The sequence below is a fragment of the Hyperoodon ampullatus genome (assembly GCF_949752795.1).
Source record: "Hyperoodon ampullatus genome assembly, chromosome: 1".
Classification (NCBI taxonomy): Eukaryota; Metazoa; Chordata; class Mammalia; order Artiodactyla; family Ziphiidae; genus Hyperoodon; species Hyperoodon ampullatus.
Genome location: NC_136914.1, coordinates 58,162,542 through 58,176,620, shown reverse-complemented (window position 1 = coordinate 58,176,620; position 14,079 = coordinate 58,162,542). Strand labels below are relative to the sequence as shown.

The following is a 14,079-nucleotide window of genomic DNA, read 5'->3' as shown; positions in this document are numbered from 1 at the left end:
TATGTATACAGAGTTAATAAATGACAAATTGTCATTTAGCAAGAGGTTTTTGTGATTGACAAATTAACTGAGACTTTGAGATCTGAAAACCCTGTGCTACTGAACTTGTTTTCTAAAAAATATTTGTGAAAGAAACTACCTGAAGAATTGCATTACAAAGGTAAAAGTAATCAACCAAAGAGATGCTGTTAATGAAGAATACGTACAACTGTCATGTGAGAAATAACACTGAACTTCTCTGTATTATTTGTCATTTAAGGGTGCAACTGGAAACCGATCTGAAGATTGAGAAGGAATGGAGGCAAACTTTGCAAGAAGATCTTCAAAAGGAGAAAGACACCTTATCTCATCTTAGAAATGAGACCCAACAAATCATTAGTCTTAAAAAAGTAAATAATGGTGGTAAAACTTTAAAAATTCTATCTTGATGACAGTTAGGTTATTTAAAAAGAGAATCAAATAATAATTTACATTTATACCAAGGAAACAGAGTATACTGGTCATCTTTAAAAATATCAGTAAGGAGATTAAATGAATGGAAAATAGCTGATAGTTGATAGAGCAGCTTTTTTTTTTTTTTTTTTAGAGCAGCTATTTTTTATGAAAAGCTGAAGGATATATTCCTATCCTTTAATTGTATGTATGCAGTGTGGAGTTTGTTTCTTTTAAATTGCATTTTCTGTCTTTTATTGTTTTGAAGGAGTTCCTTCACCTCCAGGATGAAAATCACCAGTTGAAAAAAATATATCACGAACAGGAGCAAGCTCTTCAAGAACTTGGCAACAAACTTAGCGAGTAATTTCTCTTTTTTTCCTCCAACTAAGTAGTCATTGACCCTTATTAAGTTATGAGTGTGCCAAACCAAGTAGACAGAAGAGTTTAAATATAAAATAGAAAGATATGAACTATTAAAAACAAAGCCAAACAACAACTTTAAAGATTAACAAATAAGGGTGTGGATTGGAGAGATTTTTTTTAAAGTTATGTTCATTTTAGTAAGTGTTAGCTCTAAACATTTTCCAGTAGATGAAATCTAAGACTCTTGTTTAATTTCTTCCAATCAGAGAATTCAGAAGTTCATTTAATATATTTTTCTCAGAACAAAAGTCAAATTTTCAAAATATCTGGAGAGAGCTTTTTGAGACTGTTCTGAGAAGGAGCCAGCATTGTGAAAAGTGAATGGTGTTTGATGTTGTCTGGAGTTGAGGCTTGACTTCATGCATTGTGGTTGTTTCTGTCACAATGAAGTGTTACTGGGTTTCTGTGAAGACAAGAAGGAGAAATGGCGTTCCGTCTTTCTCACATTTTCCTCCTTAGTCCACATGGTCTGTGTTTTGGATTAGCTTCATCTTTGTGCCCTGATTGAACATATTGTCAACTATCTAGGGGAAACTCTGGAGGGTTTAATTTAGTATCGAATGTACCACTGTGATGTTAAAAAAAAAAAGTGTCATTTTTTTTTTAATACAGAAAAGTAAAAGAAAGCCACAATGACCCATAAGCCTATCACCTATATAAATCCCTTTGATGTTTTATATGGTTAGAAAATTCAGAGAGCACCAAAAGGGGACTTCCCTGGCGGTCCAGTGGTTAAGACTCTGCGCTTCCACTGCAGGGCACATGGGTTCGATCCCTGGTCAGGGAATTAAGATCCCGCATGCCATGAGCAGCATGGCCAAAAAAAGACAAAGAGCACCAAAAGGTATAAAATAAACAGTTGCCTCCCTCCTCCCAAGTATCAATCCCCAAAGTTAGCTAACCTCAGAACAAATCTATATATGAGGATTTCATTATATATATGGATATGATTAGCTATATATATATGTCATATATATCTTTTGTAATCATTAAACTGAATAGAAATCATACTGGAATGGAGAATTAATTGTTAAAGTTGGGATTCCATTAGGAAGTTTTGAGAACAATTACCAAGGGCATAGTAAAGAGTAGTTCCCTGGGACTTCCCTGGTAATCCAGTGGTTAAGATTCTGTGCTTCCAATGCAGGGGATGCAGGTACGATCCCTGGTCAGGGAACTAAGATCCCGCATGCTGTGAGGCTCAGCCAAAAAAGAGTAGTTCCCTAAAACCACAAAAGGAAATACCAGCTCTCAAAAAGATAAAGATGTTTTTGTTTCTACAAAGAACAATTTGCATTGTGATTTCAATAAGCAAGATTTTTATTCTAATCTGGCATCCATTCATTGATCATTTTGAGCCAGACCAGGTGTTCATTTTCCATTTATTCATCCGACAAATACTATGTTCCAGGCACTACTCTAAGTGCTAGGGACTCAACAGTGAACAATCCCCACAACAAAATATATATTTACATTTATTTAAGATCATAAAGGTTTAATATTAAAACAGGTTAGAATAGTAAAACAAGGAATGTGTATGACTTTTCACCCATCTCCCACTCAATACTAGAGACTTTATAGTTGTATTAAAGGCATGATCATTTAGATGTCCAGATAGCTGAATTCAGAATTTCATTGTTTTCCTTTTTCCTTTATTCTGGTTCATTGATTCTCAAATTATAGTTTGCATGAAAATTACTGCTCAATGTTATTTTGAGCAGTAATTTTCAAGGTTTTTTTTGACTACTAAATTTTTCCCTTGTATACTGACCGCATACCTAATCCCTGTGTAACGGCACTGTATGCATGTTCTTTTGAAGTTTGCTGGTTTGTGTGTGTGTGTGTGTGTGGTAGGATTTTTTTGTTTTTTTTTTACTTAAGAATATGAGTTAAAAAAAATGAGTTAGAGGTTTTTCCATATCATTACATAAAGATATTCCATAGGATGAATGTGCTTTAATTGACATTGTTTATAATTTTTTTCTTTTATAACATGCTTCTGTGTCCTTGTACATGTGTGTTGATATATCTTGATATACTTTCTTTTTTAAAATATTTATTTATTTATTTTATTTTTGGCTATGTTGGGTCTTAGTTGCGGCAGGCGGGATCTTCGTTGTGGCATGCGGGATACTCTGCTGTGGTGCACGGGCTCCTCATTGCAGCATGTGGGCTTCTCTCTAGTTGTGGCACATGGTCTCAGTAGTTGCAGTGCACAGGCTCTCTAGTTGTGGCGTGCAGGCTCCAGAGCGTGTGGGCTCTGTAGTTGTAGCATGTGGGCTCTCTAGTTGTGGCCCACATGCTCAGTAGTTGTGTTGTGAGGGCTTAGTTGCCCCACGGCATGTGGGATCTTAGTTCCCCGACCAGAGATCGAACCCGTGTCCCCTGCATTGGAAGGCGGATTCTTAACCACTGGACCACAAGGGAAGTCCCTTGATATACTTTAATGTGTATATCTGAAGAGTAAGTTCCTAGAGGTGATTGCTGCCCAAAAGAATTTAAATTTTTTGATTATAGCAATGGATGGTAACTAGACTTTTGGTGGTGATCACTCTGGAATGTGTACAGGTTTTGAAATATAATGCTATATACCTGAGACTTACATAATAAAAACATAAAAATAAATTTAAAAAGGGGCTTCCCTGATGGCACAGTGATTAAGAATCCGCCTGCCAATACAGGAGACACGGGATCAAGCCCTGGTCCTGGAAGATCCCACATGCCACGGAGCAACTAAGCCAGTGTGCCACAACTACTGAGCCTGCGCTCTAGAGCCCATGAGCCACAGCTACTGAAGCCCACGCACCTAGAGCCTGTGCTCCACAACAAGAGAAGCCACCGCACCGCAACTAGAGAAAGCCGCGCACAGCAACAAAGAACCAACGCAGCCATAAATAAATAAATAAAAATAAATAAATAAATAAATAAATTTAAAAAGATTTTGTTAGGGCCAGATTACCTACCGTCTCTGCTGTTAGACCCCCTCCAGTAGTAGGAGAGAGTGCCTGTTTTTGCCAGTCTGACCGGTGAAAATCTTAAGTGTTTTGATTTGTATTTCTTTAACTATGAGCAGGGTTAAGCATCTAAATTTGTGTTCCATTTGTATTTGTATTTTATTTTCTGTAAAGTGCCTGTTCGTATCCTTTGCACATTTTTTGGTTTTGGTTGATTGCTCATCTTTTTCTTATGGGGTCTTTGTAAATTATTTGTTGTACAAGTGTACATCTTTTTTTCCCAGTTTGTCTGTTGTCTTTTAGTTTCATTTTTTTAATATATATATATATATATATATATATATATATATATATATGTTTTTTAATTAATTAACATATTTTTTGGCTGCGTTGGGTCTTCGTTGCTGCATGTGGGCTTTCTCTAATTGCAGCGAGCGGGGGCTACTTGTCATTGTGGTGTGCGGGCTTCTCATTGCGGTGGCTTCTCTTGTTGCAGAGCACAGGCTCTAGGTGCGCGGGCTTCAGTAGTTGTGGTTTGTGGGCTCTAGAGCGCAGGCTCAGTAGTTGTGGCACATGGGCTTAGTTGCTCCACGGCATGTGGGATCTTCCTGGACCAGGGCTCGAACCCGTGTCCCCTTCATTGGCAGGCAGATTCTTAACCATTGTGCCATCACGGAAGCCCTAGTTTCAATTTTGATATGTATGTTTTTTCCTTGCTGATGTTTGAATTTTTATGTTTCAGATTTATTAGCTTTCCTTTACTGTTTCTGAAACCATAGTCTCTAAGACATGGATAGGGCCACTTTTGAGTCAGAACATATTTTATCCTTCCTCAACTCTGGTTCTCTTCTGTTGTGATAAGAATTTAATCAGGGCTGGAGAAGGGACCATTGGCCCCTAAGAGTATTTGTACCTGTTTATCTGCTGAAACACTTTTGGCCTTCCTCTTTATCCTCCTACTCCTATGACTGTTTTCAGATTGAAATTAAGTAAAAACAAATTCTTCCCTAATACACAGAATGATGTTATCTCTTTAATTTTTTTGCCACACGGCCGCATGTGGGATCTTAGTTCCCTGACCAGGGATCGAACCCGCACCACCCTGAAGTGGAAGCACAGAGTCTTAACCACTGGACCACTCCCAGGGAAGTCCCTGATGATCTCTTTAAAAATCTGTTGTGTGCGCATTTCATTGTCTTTTTTCTTTATGTCAAGAGAAAAGATATTTCTGAGGTGCTAAATAAACCTTTGGAGGTAAATTAGCAGCATGACTAATGTAGCCATTGCTGTGAGTCACCTTCAGACAAAAAGAAAAAAGAAAAATTTGTTGATGATGAGGGACAGAGTTGGGACCAGTACTTTAACCTTTGCTCCTAATTTACCAGAATTGGCTTTATGTAGACCACTTGGGTGTTATTTTAAATGGGGTTGGGGGAATTTCCTGGTGGTCCAGTGGTTAGGACGCCACGTTTCCACTGCTGTGGGCACGGGTTCCATCCCTGGTCAGGGAAGTAAGATCCTGCGTGCCACACGGTGCAGTAAAAAAAAAAAAATTTTTTAATAAAATGGGGTTGGGAGGGGGAAGGTCATACAGAATAATATGAAACATTTAATTTTGTTAAAAGGGAAAATTAATAATTCAGAAAATAGTTTTCAAGCTTACCATTCAAGATCTGCATTTTAAGCAATGACTAGGAACTTCACTGGTGGTGCAGTGGTTAAGACTCGGCACTCCCAATGCAGGGAGCTCAGGTTTGATCCCTGGTCAGGGAACTAGATCCCACCTGCATGCCACAACTGAGATTTCACATGCCACAACTAAGGAGCCCGCTGGCCGCGACTAAAGAGCACACATGCTGCAACCAAGACCTGGCACAACCAAATAAATAAAATGAATAAATAAAACAAATATTTTTTAAAAATCTATGACTAAATTCAAAAATTAGTATTCATTAATATCACTCACAGGAAAAAGTATCCCTCCTACGGTTTATCAGCTATGTGACTTAGGGCTGTTTATTTAACGGCTTTAGGCCCATTTCTCCATTTGTAAAATGGAGAGTTATAAAATCCGTATAGGGCTCTTTTTCTGATTAACAGAATAAGTATGGGAAGGCACCTAGCACAGTGCCTTTCCTCATCACAAGCAGAATATCAGTTTTCGTGTCTGTAAGATGAGCAGGATGGATCTGAAAGTTACTTTCCCATGCTTACTTTCTGAACCAGCAATTTTAAATGTAAATGATTACTTTTAATTAGAAAAATACTTTTAATAATGAAATATTTACTCTTAATTGGTTTCTTATTGAAGGATTCTTATAAAGAGAAATTTTGGTAGATTTTAAAAGGCTTTATTTTTTTATTTTAGTTTTTTATAAGAGCACTTTTTTTTTTGGTTCCGTTGGGTCTTCGTTGCTCTGCACAGGCTTTCTCTAGTTGCGTCGAGCGGGGTCTACTCTTCATTGCCGTGCATGGGCTTCTCATTGCAGTGGCTTCTGTTGTTGCGGAGCACGGACTCTAGGTGTGCCGGCTTCAGTAGTTGTGGCACGTGGGCTTCAGTAGTTGCGGCTCGCAGGCTCTAGAGCGCAGGCTCAGTAGTTGTGGCTCACGGGCTTAGTTGCTCCGTGGCATGTGGGATCTTCCCGGACCAGGGCTTGAACCCGTGTCCCAAGAATTGGCAAGCGGATTCTTAACCACTACGCCACCAGGGAAGTCCCTTAAAAGGTTTTAAATGTTAATTATTATTCTGAATAAGTTATAATTGTAGTAGATAGACTATCTAATTTGAGGATTAAAGAAATGAAATAAACTTGAACTATTCATATTTGAAGAAAACATGGAATATATGAAATATTAGGATGAAATATTCAAGTAAGAAAATCTAGACTAATCTGTGTCATAATGACTGACAGTTTAGAATACCTGAAGGAGGAAAACCAGCTTTTCCCTTATCCTCATTGAGGCTTAAATTCCAAGGAGAAAAACTTTTAGTTTAAAAAAGAAATTACCAGGACTCTTCCAAATGTAGTATTCTGTAAATGCTATTCTTTCCATATAAAGAAACTTACAGATTTTTTTCCTCAAAGGAGGGGTTTCAGGATTATCAGAGGCTTTGTATAATTTATGGATGTTTTCCTATAGTGTCATAATTGTATCACATTTATTACATTCTCATGTTTTATTTTGACCCTTCTCTATGCTGTTTTTATGCTGTGGAAATATTTTCACAAACAAATACATATTTCTAAATAGAATTTAATTAAAATGAATAATATAGACATCTGTTCCTTGTCTAGGACAAGGAAAAGGTGTTCTTGTACATTGTGTTTATTGGAACTGTAACTGATACTCTTTTTCTTTAGGTACTTTGGCAGTTCTTATCAGAAGGGGGCAAGCTTTTTAGAGTCCATATTTATGAATAGAGGCATTTTAACCAGAAATATATCAATACCAGTAAATTTTCATATAGAAAGTATTTCTGTAGTGAATGCCATTAAGTAAGCTCTTTTATTCCATACTCAGTTTTTCTATATAGCAGTTACTGTTTTGGCCAAAATTCCCACCAGCATCAATTTTCCTTGGATACATTTTGTACATGTGAATTCAGCCAAGAAAATTTGATTACTCTGTTAATATTTTTATACTGTGTAATTTTACATTGATTATTCCCACTATAAGAGTCATTATGCGCCAGATAAAAGACTAACACTTTTTTTTTTGGTGTGGATTTTTTTCCTTCCAGTTTTATTAAGGTATAATTGACATACAGCACTGTATAAGTTTAAGGTGTACACTATAATGATTTGAGTTACATACACCATGAAATGATTACCACAGTAAATTTAGTGACCATCCATCACCTCATATAAATACAAAATAAAAGAAATAGAAAAAAAATTTTCTTCCTTGTGATGAGAACTCTTAGGATTTACTCTCTTAACTTTCATATGTAACATACAGCAGCGTTAATTATATTTATCCTGTTGTATTTTACATCTCTAATACTTATTTATCTTATAACTGGAAGTTTGTACATTTTGACCACCTTCATCCAATCCCCCTTCCCCTAACCCCCACCTCCAGTAACCACAAATCTGATCTGTTTTTCTATGAGTTTGTTTGTTTGATTTTTTTTTCTGCTTTATAACAAATTTAATCAGTTATACATATACATATGTTCCCATATCCCCTCCCTTTTGCGTCTCCCTCCCACCGTCCCTATCCCACCCCTCCAAGCGGTTCCAAAGCACCGAGCTGATCTCCCTGTGCTATGCGGCTGCTTCCCACTAGCTATCTACCTTACGTTTGGTAGTAACACTTTGTTTTTATGTCTTGGAACAAAGAGCATTTGTAGGACAAAGCAAGTTTCCTAATGTTCTGCTTCAGTAGCAGAGACTTTAGTATTTTATGTACCTTTTGATCCAGTAATTTTATTTCTAAGTTGTTATCCTAAGAAAAATAATACAAATGTTTTGGTCATTTCAACTTTAATGAACAGTTTTGTGGCAAAAAACTTGAAACAAGTTGAAAGTTCAGCACTGGATAATTATATAAACTACATACTTCATATTCTTTTTCATGGTATACCATGTAACCATTTAATATAATGATGTGGCAGATAGTTAATAACAAGTCAGTAGCTCTAAGCCTATCAGGATATGTTGTTAAGTCATGTGGGAAACTGTGTAAATAATTTTTCCATTTGAAATACACATACTCATTGATATTTAGAGATTATCATCTCTGGGTAGTGGGATCACAGATAATTAAATATTGTTATTTATAGTCTGTATGTTAATATGTATTTTCAAAAGGTGAAAAACTATCACAATTATATCTTCCTTAATATTTCCACTCTCACTTACCACTCTTTTGCGTCTGCTAGAGAAATAGTGTTCATAATGGTTAACCTGTCAGCTTTGGGGTCTTAGAGGACCAGGGTATGAATTGTGGCTTCCCCAGTTACCACCTAAACTTCAGCAGGCCTCACTTTTTTCATCTTTGTAAGTGTTTTTGAAGACTAAATGACATTATGCATGCAAAGTTTATAGCATAGTGTCTGGTACATCATAAGCCTACAATAAATGATAGCTGTCATTAGTAGTCATAACCACATGAAAACACCAATATGCTTTTTTTTTTTTTTAATTTATAAATTTATTTATTTATTTTTGGCTGCGTTGGGTCTTCATTACTTCACACAGGCTTTCTCTAGTTGTGTCAAGCGGGGGCTACTCTTTGTTGCAGGGCCTGGGCTTCTCATTGCGGTGGCTTCTCTTGTTGCAGAGCACGGGCTCTAGACGCGTGGGCTTCAGTAGTTGTGGCTTAGTTGCTCCGCGGCATGTGGGATCTTCCCGAACCAGGGCTCGAACCCACGTCCCCTGCATTGGCAGGCTGATTTTTAACCACTGCGCCACCAGGGAAGCCCAATATTGTTACTTTAAAAAAGCAAATTTTAAATCTCAAAACTATTTTTGCTTTAGGACATTTTGGAAATATAGGAAAATATTAAATATAATCCCACTAGCCAAAGAAGGTCATTAGAATAATATAGTATATACAATTTTATATCCTATGAAAATTCAATACCTTTCTAATGAATTACTAGATGGTCTATATTTTAAAATGTGTACTGAAATTTGGACCTATTTATAATCTTTTTAGATCAAAACTTAAAATAGAAGATATAAAAGAAGCCAACAAAGCATTGCAGGTGAGTGTAAGTATTTTCCTCAAGTAGGAAGGTATGGATATATGTGAGTCTCCAGTAAAGGTAAGGCCCTGTGTACTATTATTGAATCCTGGGATATATAGAAGCAGAAGCAGTGAATGGGGAGCTTGTATGATGGGGTCCATCTCTTCCCTATACCTCTAGAACACATTATTAAAATTCCTCATGTTGGAAATGACCTTGGAAATAATTTTGTCCACTTTCCTACAAAGTGTGGCATGATAGAGTGAAATTGCCTTTGAATTTGATAATCCTTAGATTCCTGTGCTAGTCTATTACTTACTAGTTTTTGACCTTCATCAAGTCAAATATCCCCTTGGAGTCTCAGTTTTCTCTTCTGAAATTGGCTTATGATTTTGCATAGGGTTGCTTTGAATATTGAGTAAGTTAATGTATGTGAAAGTGATTTGGTACAATTTGTTAGTATATGGTTCTGAATGTATCTGGATGCAAGAATCTCTTTACAACACAGGAGAAAATACAGTCCCTGTGTGAGTACTTCAGTGACAGATGGCTTCCTACTACACAAGTTACCCATTTGGTTTATCAAAGTGTTACGTGAAAGTAATTTAAAAAGTCAAATTGTACTAGGAAGACTTAAAAAAAAAAAATGGAAGCAGTCTCTTGTTTTCACCCTCTTGTGCCTTATCCACCCCAGCTCCTGCCACCAGAAGGAGGCTACTTTTAATGCCTTTAGTTGCTTCTTCTGGTATTTATTCCCCTTTTTCTTAAGTACTATTTAGACCTATCTATTGCCTCATTAGCATGGTGGATGAGGAGTTTTGTTCAGTCTCACCCTGGTCTGTCTTCTCTTCACTGCCCTCCCAGTATAATTAAGTAAAAGTTTTTGTGACATTTATTTACTGTGTATTCTTTATTATGACTATTTAAATATTGTTCCTTGCTGGACCAGGTAGTATATTGCAATTATATTTTCTTTCTTGAACTACTTTTTATTTTCTCTGGAGTTAATATTTACTCTCCCCCTACCCGCCCCTTTAAGTTTTGTTGTATTTGAGCATCAGAGTTTTCTTATACTTTCAAACAATTCTGTAAAGTGCTTCTTGATAAAAGGTTTTCACATGGTAAAATGAATCGGGTAACTGGTTAGTTTTCTTTTTCCATCGGAGTCATCCCTCCTGGAGTCTCTGCTTTCCTGCTCCTGTCTGGTCTGGTCACTCTTTTTCTTTCTTTTTTTTTTTTTAAATAAATTTATTTATTTTATTTATTTTTGGCTGCGTTGAGTCTTCGTTGCTGCGCGTGGGCTTTCTCTAGTTGAGGCTAGTGGGGGCTACTGTTTGTTGCGGTGTGCGGGCTTCTTTTTGCGGTGGCTTCTCTTGTTGTGGAGCACGGGCTCTAGGCGTGCAGGCTTCAGTAGTTGTGGCGCACGGGCTTAGTTGTTCCACGGCATGTGGGATCTTCCCGGACCAGGGATTGAACCTGTGTCCCCTGAATTGGCAGACAGATTCTTAACCACTGCACCACCAAGGAAGTCCCTGGTCTGGTCGCTCTTGTCTTTGGTATTTCCCTTTGCTTCCATTCGTTCTTTCAACTGTTTTTGGGGTTTTTTTTGGCCATGTCACACGGCTTGTGGGATTTTAGTTCCCCGACCAGGGATTGAACCCTGGCCCTCTGCAGTGACAGTGTGGAGTCCTAACCACTGGACTGCCAGGGAATCCCCACTGGGCAATGCTTCCTTTAGTAGCCTCCTAGGAAATGGTGAATGAAGATAAAGATTTTATGAATCTGTATGCCTTTATTCTGCTTTCACACTTTTTTTAGGAGATATGTAGGGATGTCTGCCCAACTGTCATTTTTTTAAACTCTGTAAAATTTTTTCACTGTTAAATATATATCATATATGCAAAAGAGGACACACATAGTATAACTTAAAAACACTGGCATACTCTGTTTTAGCTTAATAGAACATGTGTGCTCCCTGATTGCATTCCCCTCCCTATAGTAACAGTCCTCTATTTTTTGTTAATCATTATGTTGTTTTTCTTATAGTTTTATCATTCATGTCTAGCTTTAACAAAATATTATCCAGATTTCCCTGTTTTTATATGTATGAAAATGGATTTATATGTGACTTTGTCTTTTTTTTTTTTTTTGGTCCTTGCTATTGTCCAGTTGATGGGTCTGGAACAGCTGTCCTACAGTTTCTCACATTTCAGATTTTATCTGATTGCTTGTTCATAGTAGTCTTAAATTTGTTACTCTATCCCCTTATTTAAGCCTGTAAACTGGAAATTAAATCTAAAGGCTTGGTTGGATTCAGGTTCAGCCTTCTGTGAGACTTTTTTATTTCTGCTACCATATTTTTAATATTCAGCAGGCTCTTTTTTAAATTAATTTATTTATTTTTGGCTCTGTTGGGTCTTTGTTGCTGTGTGTGGGCTTTCTCTAGTTGCGGTGAGTGGGGATTACTCTTAGTTGTGGTGCGCAGGCTTATTGCGGTGGCTTGTCTTGTTGCAGAGCGTGGGCTCTAGGTGCACACGGGCTTCAGTAGTTGTGGCTCGCGGGCTCTAGAGTTCAGGCTCAGTAGTTGTGGCGCATGGGCTTAGTTGCTCCGCGGCATGTGGGACCTTCCCGGACCAGGGATCGAACCCGTGTCCCCTGCATTGGTAGGTGGACTCTTAACCACTGTGCCACCAGGGAAGTCCCTCAGCAGGCTTTTATTCACTCATTTTTCCTTTTTAAAATAGCATCCTGGGCTTCCCTGGTGGCGCAGTGGTTGAGAGTCCACCTGCCGATGCAGGGGACGCAGGTTCGTGCCCCGGTCCAGGAGGATCCCACATGCCGCAGAGTGGCTGGGCCCGTGAGCCATGGCCGCTGAGCCTGCGCGTCCGGAGCCTGTGCTCCGCAACGGGAGAGGCCACAACAGTGAGAGGCCCGCGTACCGCAAAAAAAAAAAAAAAAAAAAAAAAAAAATAGCATCCTGTTATTTCATCTCTGAGGATATTCATTATAGTTTCTTTAAAGTTTTCTTTTGCTACTGCCATTCTGTTTCTTCTGAATTCCATTCTTGGGTTTGTTCTTTGGTTGGAGTACCTCATACCCCAATCTTTCCTCAAATAAATGTTGGGTAATCTCCCAATTTCAATAAAAGACACAAAAAAAGTCTTGAAAGCCCTGTGTGTGTTGGTGAGGTGGATGGGGGTGGGTTGTAATAGACTGGTAGGCCTCAAGCATAGAGAAATCTGTTAACTACCAAACTGATGTGTATCCTTTCTCAATGTTAGTACCTACAAGACTTCTCTCTGGGGCAGTTGACTTTCTCTAGAGAAGGATCCTCTAATATTCCTGTTTGGAGGATTTAAGCTGGGTGGCTGACATTCTGGAACTGGGCAGAGAAAAATAGCCATTTGTTTGCCGAGCAGTAGTTTCCTCCCTTCTAGTTTTGGCTCTGCTTGTAAACAGCTTTGTTTCATTGAGGAAGCTCCTTCAGCTGTCTGGGTCTCAAGTTTTCTTATCTGTAAAATGAAAGCTTGAAGGTGCTGATCTCTGAGGTCCCTTCCAGCTAACACACTAGGCTTACCCTACAGTGTACAGCTTTTCTCTTTGGGAGAGGGGCAGGGTAAGTTCAGTCAAATTAAAATTAAAATAAGTCTGGAAATAAGGTTGGAAGCTCAACCCTGATGTCAGAAGGTTACTTCTGAACCAAATGATACTGCTTGGAAATCTGCTTCACATCAGGCTCTCCATCCCTTACAAATATAGCTGGGCAGGAAGCAAAGTTGCTTCCACTAGGTGGCTTTGGGACATTTGGCAAATCACTTTCCTTTTTATGGTGTTCTTCAAGTTGGATTGAATTATCTTTACGGCCCCATCTTGCTTTAAAAAAAAATTCCACGATTCAAGTCATATGACTCTGCTGGTGTGTCTGATATGAGCTGTCTAGGTTTTCCCTTTTCTTTCTTTTTTTTTTTTTAAACCTTCACTTCTTACAATCCTGTGTTCTAAGGAGCCTTAGACTGCCTGAAGTGCAGTAACCCAACACCATTTGTCTTACCTCTGCTATATCAGATAATAGCTGCTGGTTAAGACTGTGAAATAAAAACAGCTGATATTAACCTTGTGACCTTGATAATACTTAGTCCTCGTCTCACTTTCTTCAAAGAATTCTGTCAGGTAGAAAAGGCTTTCAAGGCAACTCAGGCTTTTGAGAAATATGTCTGTGGGCTCTTCTGCTTGGAAGATTTTTCTCTCATTAGCTGGTAAAGGTCTTATGCCTTAGAGGTACACTGTTGTAGGTGGCACTTGTTCCATCTCCCAAGTGGTAATCAGATATACTTGGTTCTTTGGAAGCAGTGGCAATGTAGCTTAGCCTGGGCTGTTTCTGAAAGGGGGATGTGATGAGATTAATCAGAAGCAGAGGACTCTTCTTTCACTTAGGTCTTCTTGAAATAAAATGGGCACCACCTAACAAAGTTGCTTTCATAGGGAAAAAAAATGCTTTTTCTAGCCAAGAGCTTGGTTAGTTAAGAATGGGTCAAAATTTTCCCTCCATATTCTTCAATAATTGTTTTCAAT

At 38.1% G+C, this 14,079-nt stretch overlaps 1 protein-coding gene across 1 annotated transcript in view; it reads left to right on the top strand.

Annotated features, from left to right (window-relative positions):
• The window catches only part of RUFY2 (RUN and FYVE domain containing 2), a gene marked incomplete at both ends in the record, with an annotated part of 48,122 nt that overhangs the window by 32,423 nt on the left and 1,620 nt on the right, over positions 1-14,079 (top strand). The window contains 3 exon segments of the mRNA XM_079709045.1: positions 260-389; positions 701-795; positions 9,477-9,525. Of these exon segments, the coding sequence (XP_079565171.1) occupies positions 260-389; positions 701-795; positions 9,477-9,525 (274 nt within the window).